General features: G+C 40.8%; 1 protein-coding gene across 1 annotated transcript; it reads right to left on the reverse strand.

The window, feature by feature from the left end:
• Nucleotides 1-280: 280 nt before the first annotated feature.
• On the reverse strand, nucleotides 281-8,641 carry CUNH19orf44 (chromosome unknown C19orf44 homolog). Its single transcript, XM_007437726.4, has 8 exons — nucleotides 8,488-8,641; nucleotides 7,781-8,398; nucleotides 6,873-7,158; nucleotides 5,526-5,593; nucleotides 4,832-5,252; nucleotides 4,618-4,713; nucleotides 4,034-4,200; nucleotides 281-412 (listed from the first exon to the last, which is right to left on the reverse strand). Exons 1-8 carry the CDS (start codon nucleotides 8,572-8,574, stop codon nucleotides 329-331), a joined length of 1,827 nt encoding a protein of 608 aa, XP_007437788.1. The 5' UTR covers nucleotides 8,575-8,641; the 3' UTR covers nucleotides 281-328.
• Nucleotides 8,642-13,976: the final 5,335 nt, after the last annotated feature.

Raw genomic sequence — 13,976 nt, forward strand, 5'->3', positions numbered from 1 at the left:
TTCCAATAAAGACTTTTTTCTATATAAGGATGAGATTTATTAATAGGTGATGCAGCCATGGAGTATTTTCTCAGTCTCATTTCATACTGCAAATGTAGAGGAAGGTTTCAAGATTGGCTTTTTTAATTTGCAGCACTGAATTGTACACTGCGTCAGAATGTGATAAAGAAAAGAGATCTTTCCTTATCTCTGTCAAGGTTTCTCTTCAAAGGTCCTGTTAAATGCATGTTTCAAGTTGTGATTCCCAAGACTTGTGCTTGACCTGGACTGAAGAAACTACCTCTTTAGCTCTTTCAGAAATTCTGGTGCTGTCTGTTGTCTAATGAGCCTAAGAAGCCATTTGTTCTTGCTCTTTCAGCTCTTGCAAGGCTTGCTCCATGGTCAGAGGCAGGGGTTTGTGCTGTTCAATATACTGCAAGAAACAAAGCAGGATTAAAATCAAGATAACGTTGCAAATCACTCAACATTCACAACTTCCTTTACTCTGATCATTATGTAATCAGAGCACCTGAAGCTGGGAATTTTGGGGGGGGTGCGTATAGATGCTGCAGCCACACCCATCCTAGAATGATCTTTAGTATTAAAGGATAATGCTCTTCTCTCAAATCTAGATCAATGTAATTTTTTTTAAATAAAAATTCTGCCAATCTTCAAAACAAACATTGGAGCACTTTAAAACCACAAATACAAAATTGATGAACATAAGCATCTAAAACTATAGTAACATAACCAAAAAAAATAGATAAAATTCTCATTGCAATCTAAATTATTGTCAGTATTTTTTTTTTAAATAAAAAATGGTGTTACAAAATGTCTTGGCACTGTAAAGACATGCACCAAAAGTGCCTTGCTGGATAGTACCTTCCAAAGCTTCAGGTCAGTCATCCATCCCAACTCATCCTTAGAAGATAATCCTAGAGTTTGGGTAAGAAATCTCAGAAGAAAGACTCCTTCAGCTACTGTTTATAAGATACTAGCACTTTGAATTGGAACCAGAAATTAACTTTTGGCCCAATGAAGATCCTGTAAAATTAGTGTAATATGAACATATGAAGCCTAGTTTCAATTACTCTCTATTGTACTAACGAATTTCCAAACTACCTCAAAGGCAAGTTGACAAGTCATATTATGCATATGACACATGCATAATACATTGCACTAATCAAGGCAAGAGATTAGCAAAGTACAGTCTGAAACCAAACTATATTCCAGTAGGGCTGTAGTTGTCAAAATAGCTTAAACTGTTACAGGTACCATGTGCTACAGAGGTCACCTGTCCCTCTAGAACAGTGTTTCTCAACCTTTGAAACTTTACAATGCGTAGGCTGCAACTCCCAGAATTCCCCAGCCAGCATGAAAGAAACAAAACAAAAAGACAGCTCTAGAACACAGCTAGGCAACTTTTTTTAGCAGGAGTGTACATAGAAGTCATGGCTGGTATGGACCTGGTTTGGTTTTGTTTATTTGGGCTGTAACTCGTTTAGTGCAAAACTGGTTAACCTCAAGATGGCAAATGGGGTCATGGGGAGATCACACATGGCCCACGAGTTGCTGATCCCTAATCTAAAAGTATGTTTTGATAAGCACTTTATTCTTTAGGAGCTTTGCAACTTCTTTCCGAACAAGTTAAACTCCATTTAGACCAGTGTTTCTTAACCTCAGCAACTTTAAGATGTGTGGACTTCAACATGCTGACTGGGGAATTCTGGGAGTTGAAGTTCACACATTAACATTGCTGAGGTTGAGAAACACTAACCTAGACAAACTACCCATTAACAAAATGTCAGATCTCACCTAGTCCATTACTAGAACCAGAATTTTTACCCTGATCCTCAACACTAGTTTAGGCTTCCTGGAGCAACTCACTCAACACCATTAAGCAGACTAGATCTAAATAGCACCATGTGTGAGTATGCACTCTCTATATACTTTTTTTTTAAACGGTAAAACAACAGATGTTTGAATAAAATAAAACCAAATTTTAAACTAGGTTTGACTGAAGCAGCAACCTAAGCTGCTAAATACAGTTACTGCTGAACAGAGGAATATGAAGGTACGGAGACTACAAATACAGTGTAAAAAATGGAATCTCTGGGACAATTTAACACACACTCATACCTTTTCCTTTAATTTTTTTTTTTTGTTATGTACACAAAACAGTATATCAATAGAAGAGAATATTTGTAGCTCAGGGATGAACTGTGGAGTCCTTGGTGTTCTCTGAGCTTGGTTGTTTTCTTGCAGACGTTTTGTTACCCGGCTAGGTAACATCTTCAGTGCTAAAATGGGATGGGGTTTGCTCTCTGTTTATATACAGTGGCATGCCCTGCCTGTGTTGGTGTTTTTTTTCCCTGGTAGTTCCTTGATTAGGGCATTGTTTACTGCTTACAATCACGATGATGCCATGTGGTTGTAATAGTCTGTTGGTTGTTTCTGTATCTGTGTAGCACACAAACCAACTAAAGCCCTTCCAAACATCTTAAGTAAACCAAAAGACCCAGTAGCTCAAGAAGAAAAAACAGGAGTCATCTACAATATGCAGTGTAAGGACTATATCAGCCACTATGTAGGACAGACAGAAGACTAGCAGAGCGCATCCATGAACACCAACTAGCAGTCAAAGACTTGATGAAAACTCCTTAATCTCACAACACATGGAGAGACATAACCATAGTTTCAACCGGGAAACTGTCAGCATCTTAGACCAAGCTAAATCCAAAAATGCAAGGGAATTCCTGGAAGCTTGGTATTCAGACAAGGTAGCCATCAACAGGCACATAGAGATAAACAACATCTACACACTACTCAGACAATAAAAAGGAAACAAAAGACCAGAACATCTCACCAGCAATCATCACCCAGATAAGCAGAGCTTAACACCAAGATTATCACTAGACACACAATCAAGCAGTAAACAATACCCTAATCAAGGAACTACCAGGGGGGAAAAAAAAACACAGGCAGGGCAAGCCACTGTATATAAACAGAGAGCAAACCCCACTTCATTCTAGCACTGAAGATGTCACCTAGCCGGGTAACAAAATGTTTGCAAGGAAACAACCAAGCTCAGAGAACCCCAAGGACTCCACAAAACAATGTATGTTTGATTTTTTAACCAAACCAATAATGAAATTAGGAATAACTTCCATTAAGAGTGGGGATTTAAACAGCTTTGAGCTGTTTAAAATTTGTTTACTAGCTGAAATTTACCATTTAAAAATTGTAGCTATTGTGACTGAAGCTTGTCCCTTCAGTGATTCTCAAGCCAAAATAGATTTTTTTATTTTATAGTTGGTATAGCAACTAACCTAATTACCCTAAATTACAAGCACTGCTAAGAGAGGCATCCCTTCACTATATAAAATTTTCCATACATGTCCTAAGTACAAGATGCAGGATATACAAACTTTTCTAGATCAGCCCTTTAGATGTCAAGAATGATAGTGGAGGACTTAGGTATCTGCAGCAATATTTACATTTTTATTTAAGGCATCATTTCTGGATCTTTGGTGCCATAGATTCAGCCACAAAGAATGCAAGTGTCAGAATCTGCAGCAATCAAAATATATATCAACTAGAGGACTGTTTTTTTTAGCATAGTAAATGCCATTTGTATATAGGGAATGTTTTCTTAGCTTGCTTTGATTCTGCCATTCTCATTTGGGGGAGAGGGGCATGAAAGAAGACAGAGCCGGAGAAAGATTGAAGGCCAGGAAGAAGACGTGTTATCGGGGCTGGAATACACAAGGTCATACTTCTGTGAGAACTAAAAGTGGTGCCTAAACTGAAGGGGGGTAAAAGTAGAGGGAAAAATATGCGGACTTTAGTTTTAGCAATGCTTTGCTTAGAGCTGCATGTATCCTCCAATAAATGAAATCTTTTCTGAATCTATTTTGGAGTTCCAGAGATTTGTCTGTATTGGAGTTTGAACATCGTAGACCTGACAGCAAGAATAGAACAATTAATTTAGCTTTGAAAGGCTACAAAGAGAGGTTTTTTTTAGTGCACATAATCTACGGATTGCAAAAATTACCATTTTAGCTTCTTCCAGGGTGTGATAGTGGTATTCCTCCTCTTCCAGCGATGCCACAAAGGAGGCATGAAGACGTCGATTGATCTCTACAGACTGCTGAATGAGCAGCAAGTTTTGTTTTAACATGTTATTCAAAGCAGAGATAGACGGACTGTACATTGAGAGGGCTGCAGAAGGCAAAAAGATATAAGAATAGTTTAATTGCCCTGATTAGCTACCACTAGGTCTCTCAAGAAAAGGAGACTAACACCTGGATATGCTTCAAATCTAAGAGGATTTTGCTACTGACAATATGGATGAGATCACCTCTCAGGGAAGGAATGGATCTCAACGGAGTTCAGACTTTGCAAGCATTGGCCCAATTCCTGCTACTTTCACTTAAAAAAGGATTTCAGGTACAGTAGTGAGGCTGCAGAATACACCCGGGTGACAGATTTTAAAACAAAGTTCACTTAATTTATAAATTAATTAACTGATGACCAATTAGGAGGAGCAATAACAGTTTTGTCCTATAATGAGGTACTTATCTGTAAGGTTAAGTCAAATAAGGGATGGTGCACATCAGGGATATGGAGAGGTGTTACCTTCTAAGACTTCCATATTCAACTTGTGGCTGCTAATATCTGGAGCTTCAACGGAGCTTTGTTCTATTGTCTGGCCAACAGCAGTGGGAACATCATCTATGTTTGTGACAGGGGACAAGAAGACACTTTGTGGCAGAGGGGCTAATTGAGGCCACTGCACCATTTCTAAAAACCGAAGCCTGCATCTTAATCTACCCCATGCTGGCCGACTTACATTGAAACCCATGATAAGCAAGTGAGAAGGAACCAGTCTGCACAGCTGCTTCTTTCACCTCTACCTTCTTTATGTCTTTGGTGCTCCCAGAGGCCACAGAAGGGCAGCGGGGAGAGGATAAATTAGATTGGATGGAATGAACAGAGGGACCCAAAAGGTCATATGACTTTTCAGAAGAGGTTGTGGCAGAAAATGTTGAGGGCTCAAAATCTTCAGAATACTCAGTATTGGTGAGGCTTTCTTCCTTGCAGGAGGAATATTCAGCAGAACTGCTATTTAGCTGCTCAGCTATCTCAGTCTCTTCCAGATTTTCCTCTTCCTCCAAGGGCACAGCTGAGGTTTTAAAGGGGCTTTGGGCATTAGCAGGAAACAGAACTGTTCCTCCTGAGTCCTCGTTTGACTTCTTAACTGCTTGCATTACCTGAGAAAGATGTTTTTCTATCAGTATGAATCAGACTATAGCACAAAATGGAAGTTAAGCAAGCAAAAAAGAACCTAATTCCTTGCAATATTTATCTTAGGACAAATGAACAAATGTTACAGATCCACACACACTAGTCAGAACAATGGTAGCATCAGCAGAGAACAATTATGACAAACTGTCCAGAACCTTTGCTTCCTTGATGAAAGGTCTAGGATGCTATTTCTTCTGTGACACAGACTAATACTGACACATAGATATTAGTTCCTTTACCTCTTCTTTTAATTCTGTTTTCTGGCAGGGTTCCAATTCATCCAGGCTCAAAATATTCACTCTGAAATCTACAGCAACAAGAAACAATCACTTAGCAGGGCAGTCTAGTGAAATCATGTCCTCCTATCTTATGAGAAGGCCAAGTTATTTATTTGCTGATATCTGGCAAAGTTGTTTCCTTTTTGTCATGATTCCCACAAAAAACAGTTCAACAGCATTTGCTCTTTTCTGCTAAGCAGTCTGTATAGCCAGGCTTTATAAGCCGCAGCTCAAATCTGGGTGGTAAGACCAAGGCAAATATATGCATAGGATCTAACTACAATGCTAATAATTTTTTTTCTGAGATCTGAATACAGTTCTGGAAATGTTGCTAGTGCTAGAGAATATTATATTGAGTAAAATTCATATATCATTTCCATAATTCTGAAGTACAGGTAGTCCTAGTGTTATAACAGCAATTGGGGGCGGAATTGCCATCAGTAAGCGATGGGGTCATAAAGCACGTCATGTGATCATATCACATAGCAACAATCCCAGCAGTCCTGGTAGCTGCTCTAATCCTAAAACATGTGGGTCATTAAGTGGGAAGTAGCAGGAGCCCCAGGTAGGGAGCACGGGGTGCCACGAGGGGTGCGGGAGGCCCGGGGAGGGGGGTGCTGTGGTGCCGCACAAGAATAGGAAGCCTGTGGGATGGAGAACATGGCATGGCACTAGCGCAGGAAAGCCAGTGGGAGTTACCGGAGCAACTTGCAAGCTTCCCTGCTGGCTTCCCCATTGACTTCGTTTGTGGGAACTGGCAGGGAAGGTAGCAAATGAGAATCACGTGACTGTGGCTCCCTGTAACGTTGAAATTGTGAGTCACGCACCCGAGTGCCTGGATCATGATCATGTGACCATGGGCATGCTGCTATGACCAGAACTTCGAGGATTGGTCGTACATCCATTTTTTTCAGCACCGCCATAACTCTGAATGGTCGCTGAACAAACGGACGTAAGCCAAGAACTACCTGTACCTGTTTATCCAAGGACAACCTTTGGAGAAAAATGTCAAATCATTTCCCACTCTCTTTAAAAATATTGTTTATCTTTTACCTTAATTGAGATGCCCCTTTTCCTAAAAGAAATAATCCCAAAGAGCATTTATGCTATTTCTCCAGAAACTCTGGACAATTGATGGTTTTACTGATCTAATTACTTCTATATAGTAAAGACAGGTGGGAATCTGTAATCTTTCAAACATTGCTGAACCCACCTATAGTGAATTACAATTCAGCAATTTGCTGGACCACTATCAGTTTTTACTCCTGCCAGAGAGTGTGCCATCACAAAGCAATCTGTGTAACTCACCACTATTGCTGGAAGTGTCATTATGTATATCAGTCACATCTGAGAACAACTCATCCAAAGATTGGAAGATACTCTGTTCAGAAAGAGACCTCCTCTGATAGCTGGAGCTCCTATTATGGAACATTGTATCTGCTGGGCTGCCTTTTATAGATGGAGGGGAGGAACAAGAAGCCACACGGCTTGCTCTTGTATTCCTGTTTGGTGAGGAAGGAGAATGGTGTAGATGCATCTTCACCAACCTTTCTTCAGGCAGGGATCTTAAATTGGAAGATGTCTCTGGTAGGGACTGGATCAGGATGAATTAATGCAAAGGAAGGGGAACAAGCAGAGAGGGGAGGAAAGAAGAAGTTTAGGATATTATCTTAATAATTTTTGGATTCTGAAATAATGAAAGCAAAAATAAACATTGAAAACTGCCTTAAAAATAATTCATTTGCACTGGATGTTTTTCAGATAAAGCATAATGGATCTGTGAACATTATACATATTAATGAGTGTGTTTAGGACTGTATCTGAAGACAACTGGGACAAAAAGCCCCCTACCCAAAGCAGCTAATCCTTACTAGTAGCATTTCATTTCTAAAAATAAATGGCTCCAAGTACTTGCATCATCAGTTATCTGAACACTACATTCAGACTTTCAAAACAGATAAATCTAACCTGTAGATTCCATGACCCATAAAAAAATTGTATTGTGATCTACTTTTTAATCCTCAGGTCTAAAGAAAAGATTTCCTCAGCCATGGAATGGATGATGTGATGAGTAAGACCATAAGCTTCATAAGTTCAAACCACACACTTGCCAACAAGTTCCAACTCTCATGAGAAAGATAAATATGGAAATAGGGTCAACTTCTTCACTAACATCTATCAGTCCAAATCACCAAGGTAAAAAGATCTCAAGTTACCTTTTCATTAGGTTTGAATTTGAATTCATCTCCCTGTCCTCTGGACTTTTTGGGGACCCCTTGTCCATATCCATCTGCATTTTCCTCACTGTCACACCCAGCTGAGTCTGCAAGAGTCACATTTTTGGGCTGAACCTTGATGTTCTCCTTCAGTCTGGCTGTCTTCTTCATGAACTTCAGATCCCTTGTCCTAAATTCAAAATCATTATTTGATTCACTCAATGAGAGTTCAAGATCCAACACAGGTATCTGACTGATGCTCTGCCTGGGCTTCCGACTCTGGATCTTGCTCTCTATTTGCGCCAGCTTTCTGAGGATGGCATTTGGTCTCTCCTTGGAGGTAGCACCGAGCCCCCCCCTCGTGACAGGATTAAGCCCTGCTTGCTGGACGTCCACGTCCACATTCTGTGGCTTCTGCTTGAGGAACCGGCTGCGAGGTTGTGCCAGCGGGGTGGTGTCTGCAGGACCCACAGTTTCCAGTTCTTCTCTTCCCAGGCAAGGACTATTCGGATTGGAAAGGTTACTCAGGTCACTGTCCGTGGGGATAACGGAAAGACAGCGAGGGCTGCTACTGGGGCCCCGGATGTTTGGCCTGTTCTTGGCAACCCCTTCTTGCTCCTAAAAATCAAGGAAGATTTTAGACTTAAAACCGAAATAGAATATGCTCGTTTACGGACCAGCATGATAAGATAAAATAGTCTCGTCACCATCACTTGCTCCCCTCTCGCGACGAGCCGCTTCCCCACCACGTAGGCCTCGGCCTCAGTAAACTCCTGCCAGCCAGTCCTCCACATAGCCCCGCCGGATCGCGTCCTTCTCCCTGACCGGACGCTGCGTTGTCTAGCAACTGAACGTGCCAATATCGTCAATCCTGATTAGTCCAAAGCCATCCTAGCAGAACTCTCTCATTGGCCGGAGGTTGCGAGCTAATCAGTGTTAGGGAACTGCGTGCGCCCGTGGGAACCAATGAGCTAGTAGCAGAGTTCGAAGGCAAAAGACCAATCAGAGGAAGGACGCTTAACGAGACCCAATGGGCATGTCCCTGCGGGAAAGGCGGGAAAATAAGCGATCAAGAGCGAGCGAGCGTTCCTGAATGCGCGCGGAGCCGGAAGGTTAGAATCGTTGGCCTCCGGCAGCCGTTGCCTCAGCGTTAACTGTGTCCGCTGCTGTCTCCCAATGGGATCGCTGTTCCTCGCTCTCATCTTGGCTTTAGTTCTGCCTCTGCCAGTCCGTGGCGCTGTCTATTTCCGGGAGCAGTTTCTGGACGGAGGTGGCGGCAGCAGCAGCAAGGGCGGGACAAAGGGCGGGGTCAGGTCGGCACATGACTCGGGCGAGATGATTCCTTAACCCGTTTTAAGGGTTTGCCACATTGGACCAAAAACGAGCGAAACGCCTGGGTTCGGGCAACATGCTAACTCACAAGAAGCTAACCAAGGTTAATACTTACCACACTTAGCATGTTGTGCGAATATGCTAGCTCAGTGTTTCTCAACCTTGGCAACTTTAAGATATATGGACTTCAACTCCCAGAATTCCCAGTTGGGGAATTCTGGGAGTTGAAGTCCACATATCTTAAAGTTGCCAAGGTTGAGAAACACTGAGCTAGTTTTTTGCTGACCTGCTTAAGTATGACATATGAACTCAGCCACGGTTTCTTACAACTTAAAGCTTGGTATTGAAATGGGAGATGTTCAAGCAGTAAAATAGTAGTTATATTTACTTTAAAGTCTCCATTATGTAAACCACCTTTTTGAAACCCACCTAAAATGAAGCTACCGGATCTGGGCTGCAAAAGGCCAGAGAACTACTAGTCCTAGCCTGAATGTGATGGATGCTGTTCAGAAAGGAGAGTGGCTAGGATGGTAGGGAGGGGATGGAGTTCTCTGTGTGATATGGGGTCAGATATTACCTCTCAGCCCAATCTGCCACATAGATTATATGTGAAAAATCAAAAGAAAGGAGAAAGCTTAGTGTCTTGAGTTACCGGGAAGGCAGGCTATACAGGCGCGGCCAAAAGTATTGGTACCCCTCCACTTTTTCCCAAAGAATCCCAATTTGCAGAGTTGAAAGTGACACAAGTCAATTTTTTTTAATATGACTTTTGACATGTTTATTGTTTTATATTTTTTGCTGTACACTGCCCAGAGTCACTTCTTGTGAGATGGGCAGTCATATAAATTTGGTAAATAAATAAAGTAAATGGCATTCTCTATTCTACAATCTATAGAGCAGAAACTTTGCTTTTGATGTATGACTTAACATATTCTTGTAAATAATAAAACAAATGAAATGGCATGAAAATAATTACTAGTACCCATTAGAAGTTAAAAGATATTGGATTTTAGTGACCTCTCAAGCAAACTATTTACTTTAATTAGTATCTCAAGTGCTTCCCATCTCATAATCATTCATTCAGGCTATTTAAATGGAGAAAAGTACTCAGGCATTTTGTATCCATCGTGAACATGGACAAGAGAAAGAAAAGCCGAGAGTTGTCTGAGGAGGAAAGGTAGAAGCATGGTAAAGGCTATAAAACCATTTCCAAAGAGCCTCATGTTCCTGCGATCATGCTTAATGATATTATCAAGAAGTTTAAAGTCCACGGGACTGTAGCCAACCTCCCAGAACATGGCCGCAAGAGGAAAATTGACAGACTGAACAGAAGGATACTTTGAATGGTGGAGAAAGAACCAAGAAAACTTCAAAACAGATCCTGGCTGACCTTCAAGATCAAGGTACACCAATATCAAGTCACACCATTCACTGTTTGACTGAAAGTGGCCTCCATGGTAGAAGACCTCGCAAGGCCCCACTTCTAAAAGACAGACACAAAAAAGCCGAACTAGAGTTTGCTAAAATACATGTTGGCAAGCCACAATCCTTCTGGAAGAATGTTCTTTGAACAGATGAAACAAAATTAGAGCTTATTGGTATGTCACAGCAGCTCTATGTTCACAGAAGAAAAACAGTGCATTTAAAGAAAAGAACACCATCCTGATTGTGAAATGTGGAGGAGGCTCCATAATGTTATGGGGTTTCTTTGCTGCCTCTGGCACTGGGTGCTTTGAATCCATGCAGGGCACAATGAAATCAGAAGATTATCAAGGCATTCTGGAGCAAAACTTAATGCCCAGCGTTAGAAAGCTCTGTCTCAGCTGCAGGTCATGGGTCCTCCAGCAGGATAATGACCCCGAACATACAGTACTTCTAAGAGGACCCAAGAATGATTGAAAAGCAAACATTGGACTGTTCTGAAGTGGCCTGCTATGAGTTCTGATCTGAACTTAATAGAACATCTAGGAAAAGAGCTGAAACTCAGTTGGGAGAAGAAACCCATCAAACCTAAGACAACTGGAGCAGTCTGCTCAAGAAGAGAAGGACAAATTGCCAGTTGAGAAGTGTAGAAATCTTATTCAGAGCTACAGAAAATGCTTGATTGCAGTTACTGCCTCAAAAAGGCATGCTACAAAATATTAGGGATACCAATAATTATGTCCATGACATTTTATTTCTTTTATTATTTACAAGAATATGTTAAATCATACAACAAAAACAAAGTGTGTGCTCTATAGATTATGGAATAAAGAATGGTGGATGTCATTTACTTGTGTCAGTTTCAACTTATTTCACAGAAACTGGGATTCTTTGGGAAAAAGTGGAGGGGTACCAATACTTTTGGCTGCCTCTGTAAATGTAATAGGACAAATACACAGCAGGCCCATACAGGGATAGTAAAATCCACGTTTTTATTCCTTTCAAAAGCTTTCATGTATATTCCATTTTGTAGATTTCCTATTATTCTTTAATGTTGCTGACAACATTTGCTGACAACATAATGTTGCTGACAACATTATTCTTTAATGTTGCTGACAACAATTTGTTGCTGACAACAAATTAAAATATGGATAAAACCCCAAGACAAAGGAAGAATAAATCACAGTGTGAATAGTATTTGTGATTTAGATCTGGAAGATAATAGAGCACTGGAGTCCTTGGTCCTCTCTGAGCTTGGTCATTTGCTTGCAGACATTTCATTACTCAACTAGGTATCATCATCAGTGCGAATGAGTGTGGGGTTTGTTCTCTGTTTATATACACTAGCTTGCCCTGCCAGTTTTGGTGGGGGTGTGGTTTTCTCCCTGGTAGTTCCTTGATTAGGGTATTGTTTTCTGCTTGATTGTTTGCCTGGTGTCAATCCCTGCTTAACTGGGTGTTGGCTGCTGGAGAGTATGAGTTCTGGTGTTTTTTTTTCTTTCTTAGATTTTTTATTGTCTCTCTTGAATGGTGTGTAAATATGGTTTATTCTTTATGTTTATTGATGGCTGATTTGTCTAAATGCCAAGCTTCCAGGAATTCCATAGTGTTTTTGGATTTAGCTTGGTCTAGAATGCTCATTTCCCCAGTTGAAACTGTAGTTGAGTCTGCCCAAGTGTTGTGAGTTTAAGTAGTTTTCATCGTGTCTTCTGACTGCTAGTTGGTGTTCATGAATGCGCTCTAATAGTCTTCTGCCTATCTGTCCTACATAGTGGCTGTTACAGCCCTTACACTGTATGTTGTAGATGACTCCTGTTTTTTCTTCTTGTGCCTTGGGTCTTTTGGTTTGCTTAAGATCTTTTGGAGGGCTTTAGTTGGTTTGTGTGCTACAATGATGCCATGTGGTTAGGGTTAGTCTGTTGGCTGTTTTTGAGATTTTTTGATGTATTGTAAGTAATTTGATCCTTTAGATTCTTTTCATAGCTTATGTTGATTGTGCTGTAGTGGGTTGAATGGTCAGGCACTTTTTGATAAAGTTGTGTGGGTATCCATTTTGTTGGAAGATGTTCTATAGGCAGTCTGTTTCCTTTTTCTGGTGTTCTAGGTTGCTGCAGTGCATTTGTACTCATCTGAATAATGTTCTTACCCAGCTCCTCTTGTGGGAGGTTGGGTTGTTACTTTGATAATGGAGCACTTGGTTAGTGTAGGTTGCTTTTTGATAGACTTGCGTTTCTAATTTGTGGTAGTTTTCTCTGCTTTTGAGGATATCCAGGAAGGGTAGTGTGTTATTGTTTTCTTCTTCCCTTGTGAATTTTATTCCTTTGAAGATGTTGTTGATTGTGTCATGTGTCTTCTCTAGTTGCTTCTTTTTTATTATGACAAAGGTGTCTACATACCACATCCATACTTTTGGTTGTATGTGTGGGAGTCCTATAGTTTCTAGATGCTGCATTATGGTCTCTGCTGTGAGTCCTGACAGTGGTGATCCCATGGGTGTTCCTCTGATTTGTTGGTATATTTGTCCATCAAACTGAAAATAGGTAGTGAGACAGAGATTGATGAGGTCCATGATTCTGGGAATTTTGATCTTAGTGTATTTGGCTAGTAAACCAAAAGACCCAGTAACCCAAGAAAAAAAAACAACAGGAATCATCTAGTGCAAACAGTATAAAGACTGTAACAGCCACTGTGTAGGACAGACAGGCAGAAGATTAGCGGAGTGTATCCATGAACACCAACTAGCAGTCAGAAGACATGGTGAAAACTCCTTAATCTCACAACACATGGGCAGATTCAACTAAAGTTTCAACTGGGAAACTGAGCATTCTAGACCAAAACACTGTAGAATTCCTGGAAGCCTGGCATTCAGACAAATCAGCCATCAACAAACACATATAGAATAAACCATATTTACACACCATTCAAAAGAGACAATAAAAAAAATCTAAGAAGGAAAGAAAAACACCAGAATACATACTCTCCAGCAGCCAACACCCAGATAAGCAGGGATTAACACCAGGCAAGCAATCAAGCAGAAAACAATACCCTAGTCAAGGAACTACCAGGGAGAAAACCACGCCCTCACCAAAACTGGCAGGGTAAGCTAGTGTATATAAACAGGGAGCAAACCCCACACTCACTCGCACTGACGTTGTTACATAGTTGAGTAATGAAAAGTCTGCAAGCAAACAACCAAGCTCAGAGAGCACCAAGGACTTCACAGTTCAACCCTGAGCTACATATATTCTCTTTTATTGGATAATACAATAGAGCAAGTCATACCTCTATAAAATTAAACCGGAATCTTACATGGTTTTACAATGTTTGTAAAATAATTTAATATGATCCCTGCAATCAACCAGCACTTCCTTTTTTCTTCTCTCTCTCTCTTTACTGAATGGGTGATTTCCAGCTATAGCAGTTGTAACCACTTCCAGCAGGA

Source organism: Python bivittatus, unplaced genomic scaffold (genome assembly GCF_059951505.1).
Source record: "Python bivittatus isolate LINGU-HERP-01145 unplaced genomic scaffold, Pbiv_v1 ctg000580_np1212, whole genome shotgun sequence".
Classification (NCBI taxonomy): domain Eukaryota; kingdom Metazoa; phylum Chordata; class Lepidosauria; order Squamata; family Pythonidae; genus Python; species Python bivittatus.

What these genes read in the sequence shown, in the direction of transcription:
- CUNH19orf44 (XM_007437726.4), bottom strand. Translation starts at nt 8,574, where the DNA reads ATGTGGAGGACTGGCTGGCAGGAGTTTACTGAGGCCGAGGCCTACGTG. An exon ending in TGACACTTCCAGCAATAGTG is followed by an intron (nt 5,594 to 6,872) that starts GTGAGTTACACA and finishes TTGTTGCTGTAG; the next exon opens with ATTTCAGAGTGAATATTTTG. An exon ending in CCCTGGAAGAAGCTAAAATG is followed by an intron (nt 413 to 4,033) that starts GTAATTTTTGCA and finishes TGTTTCTTGCAG; the next exon opens with TATATTGAACAGCACAAACC.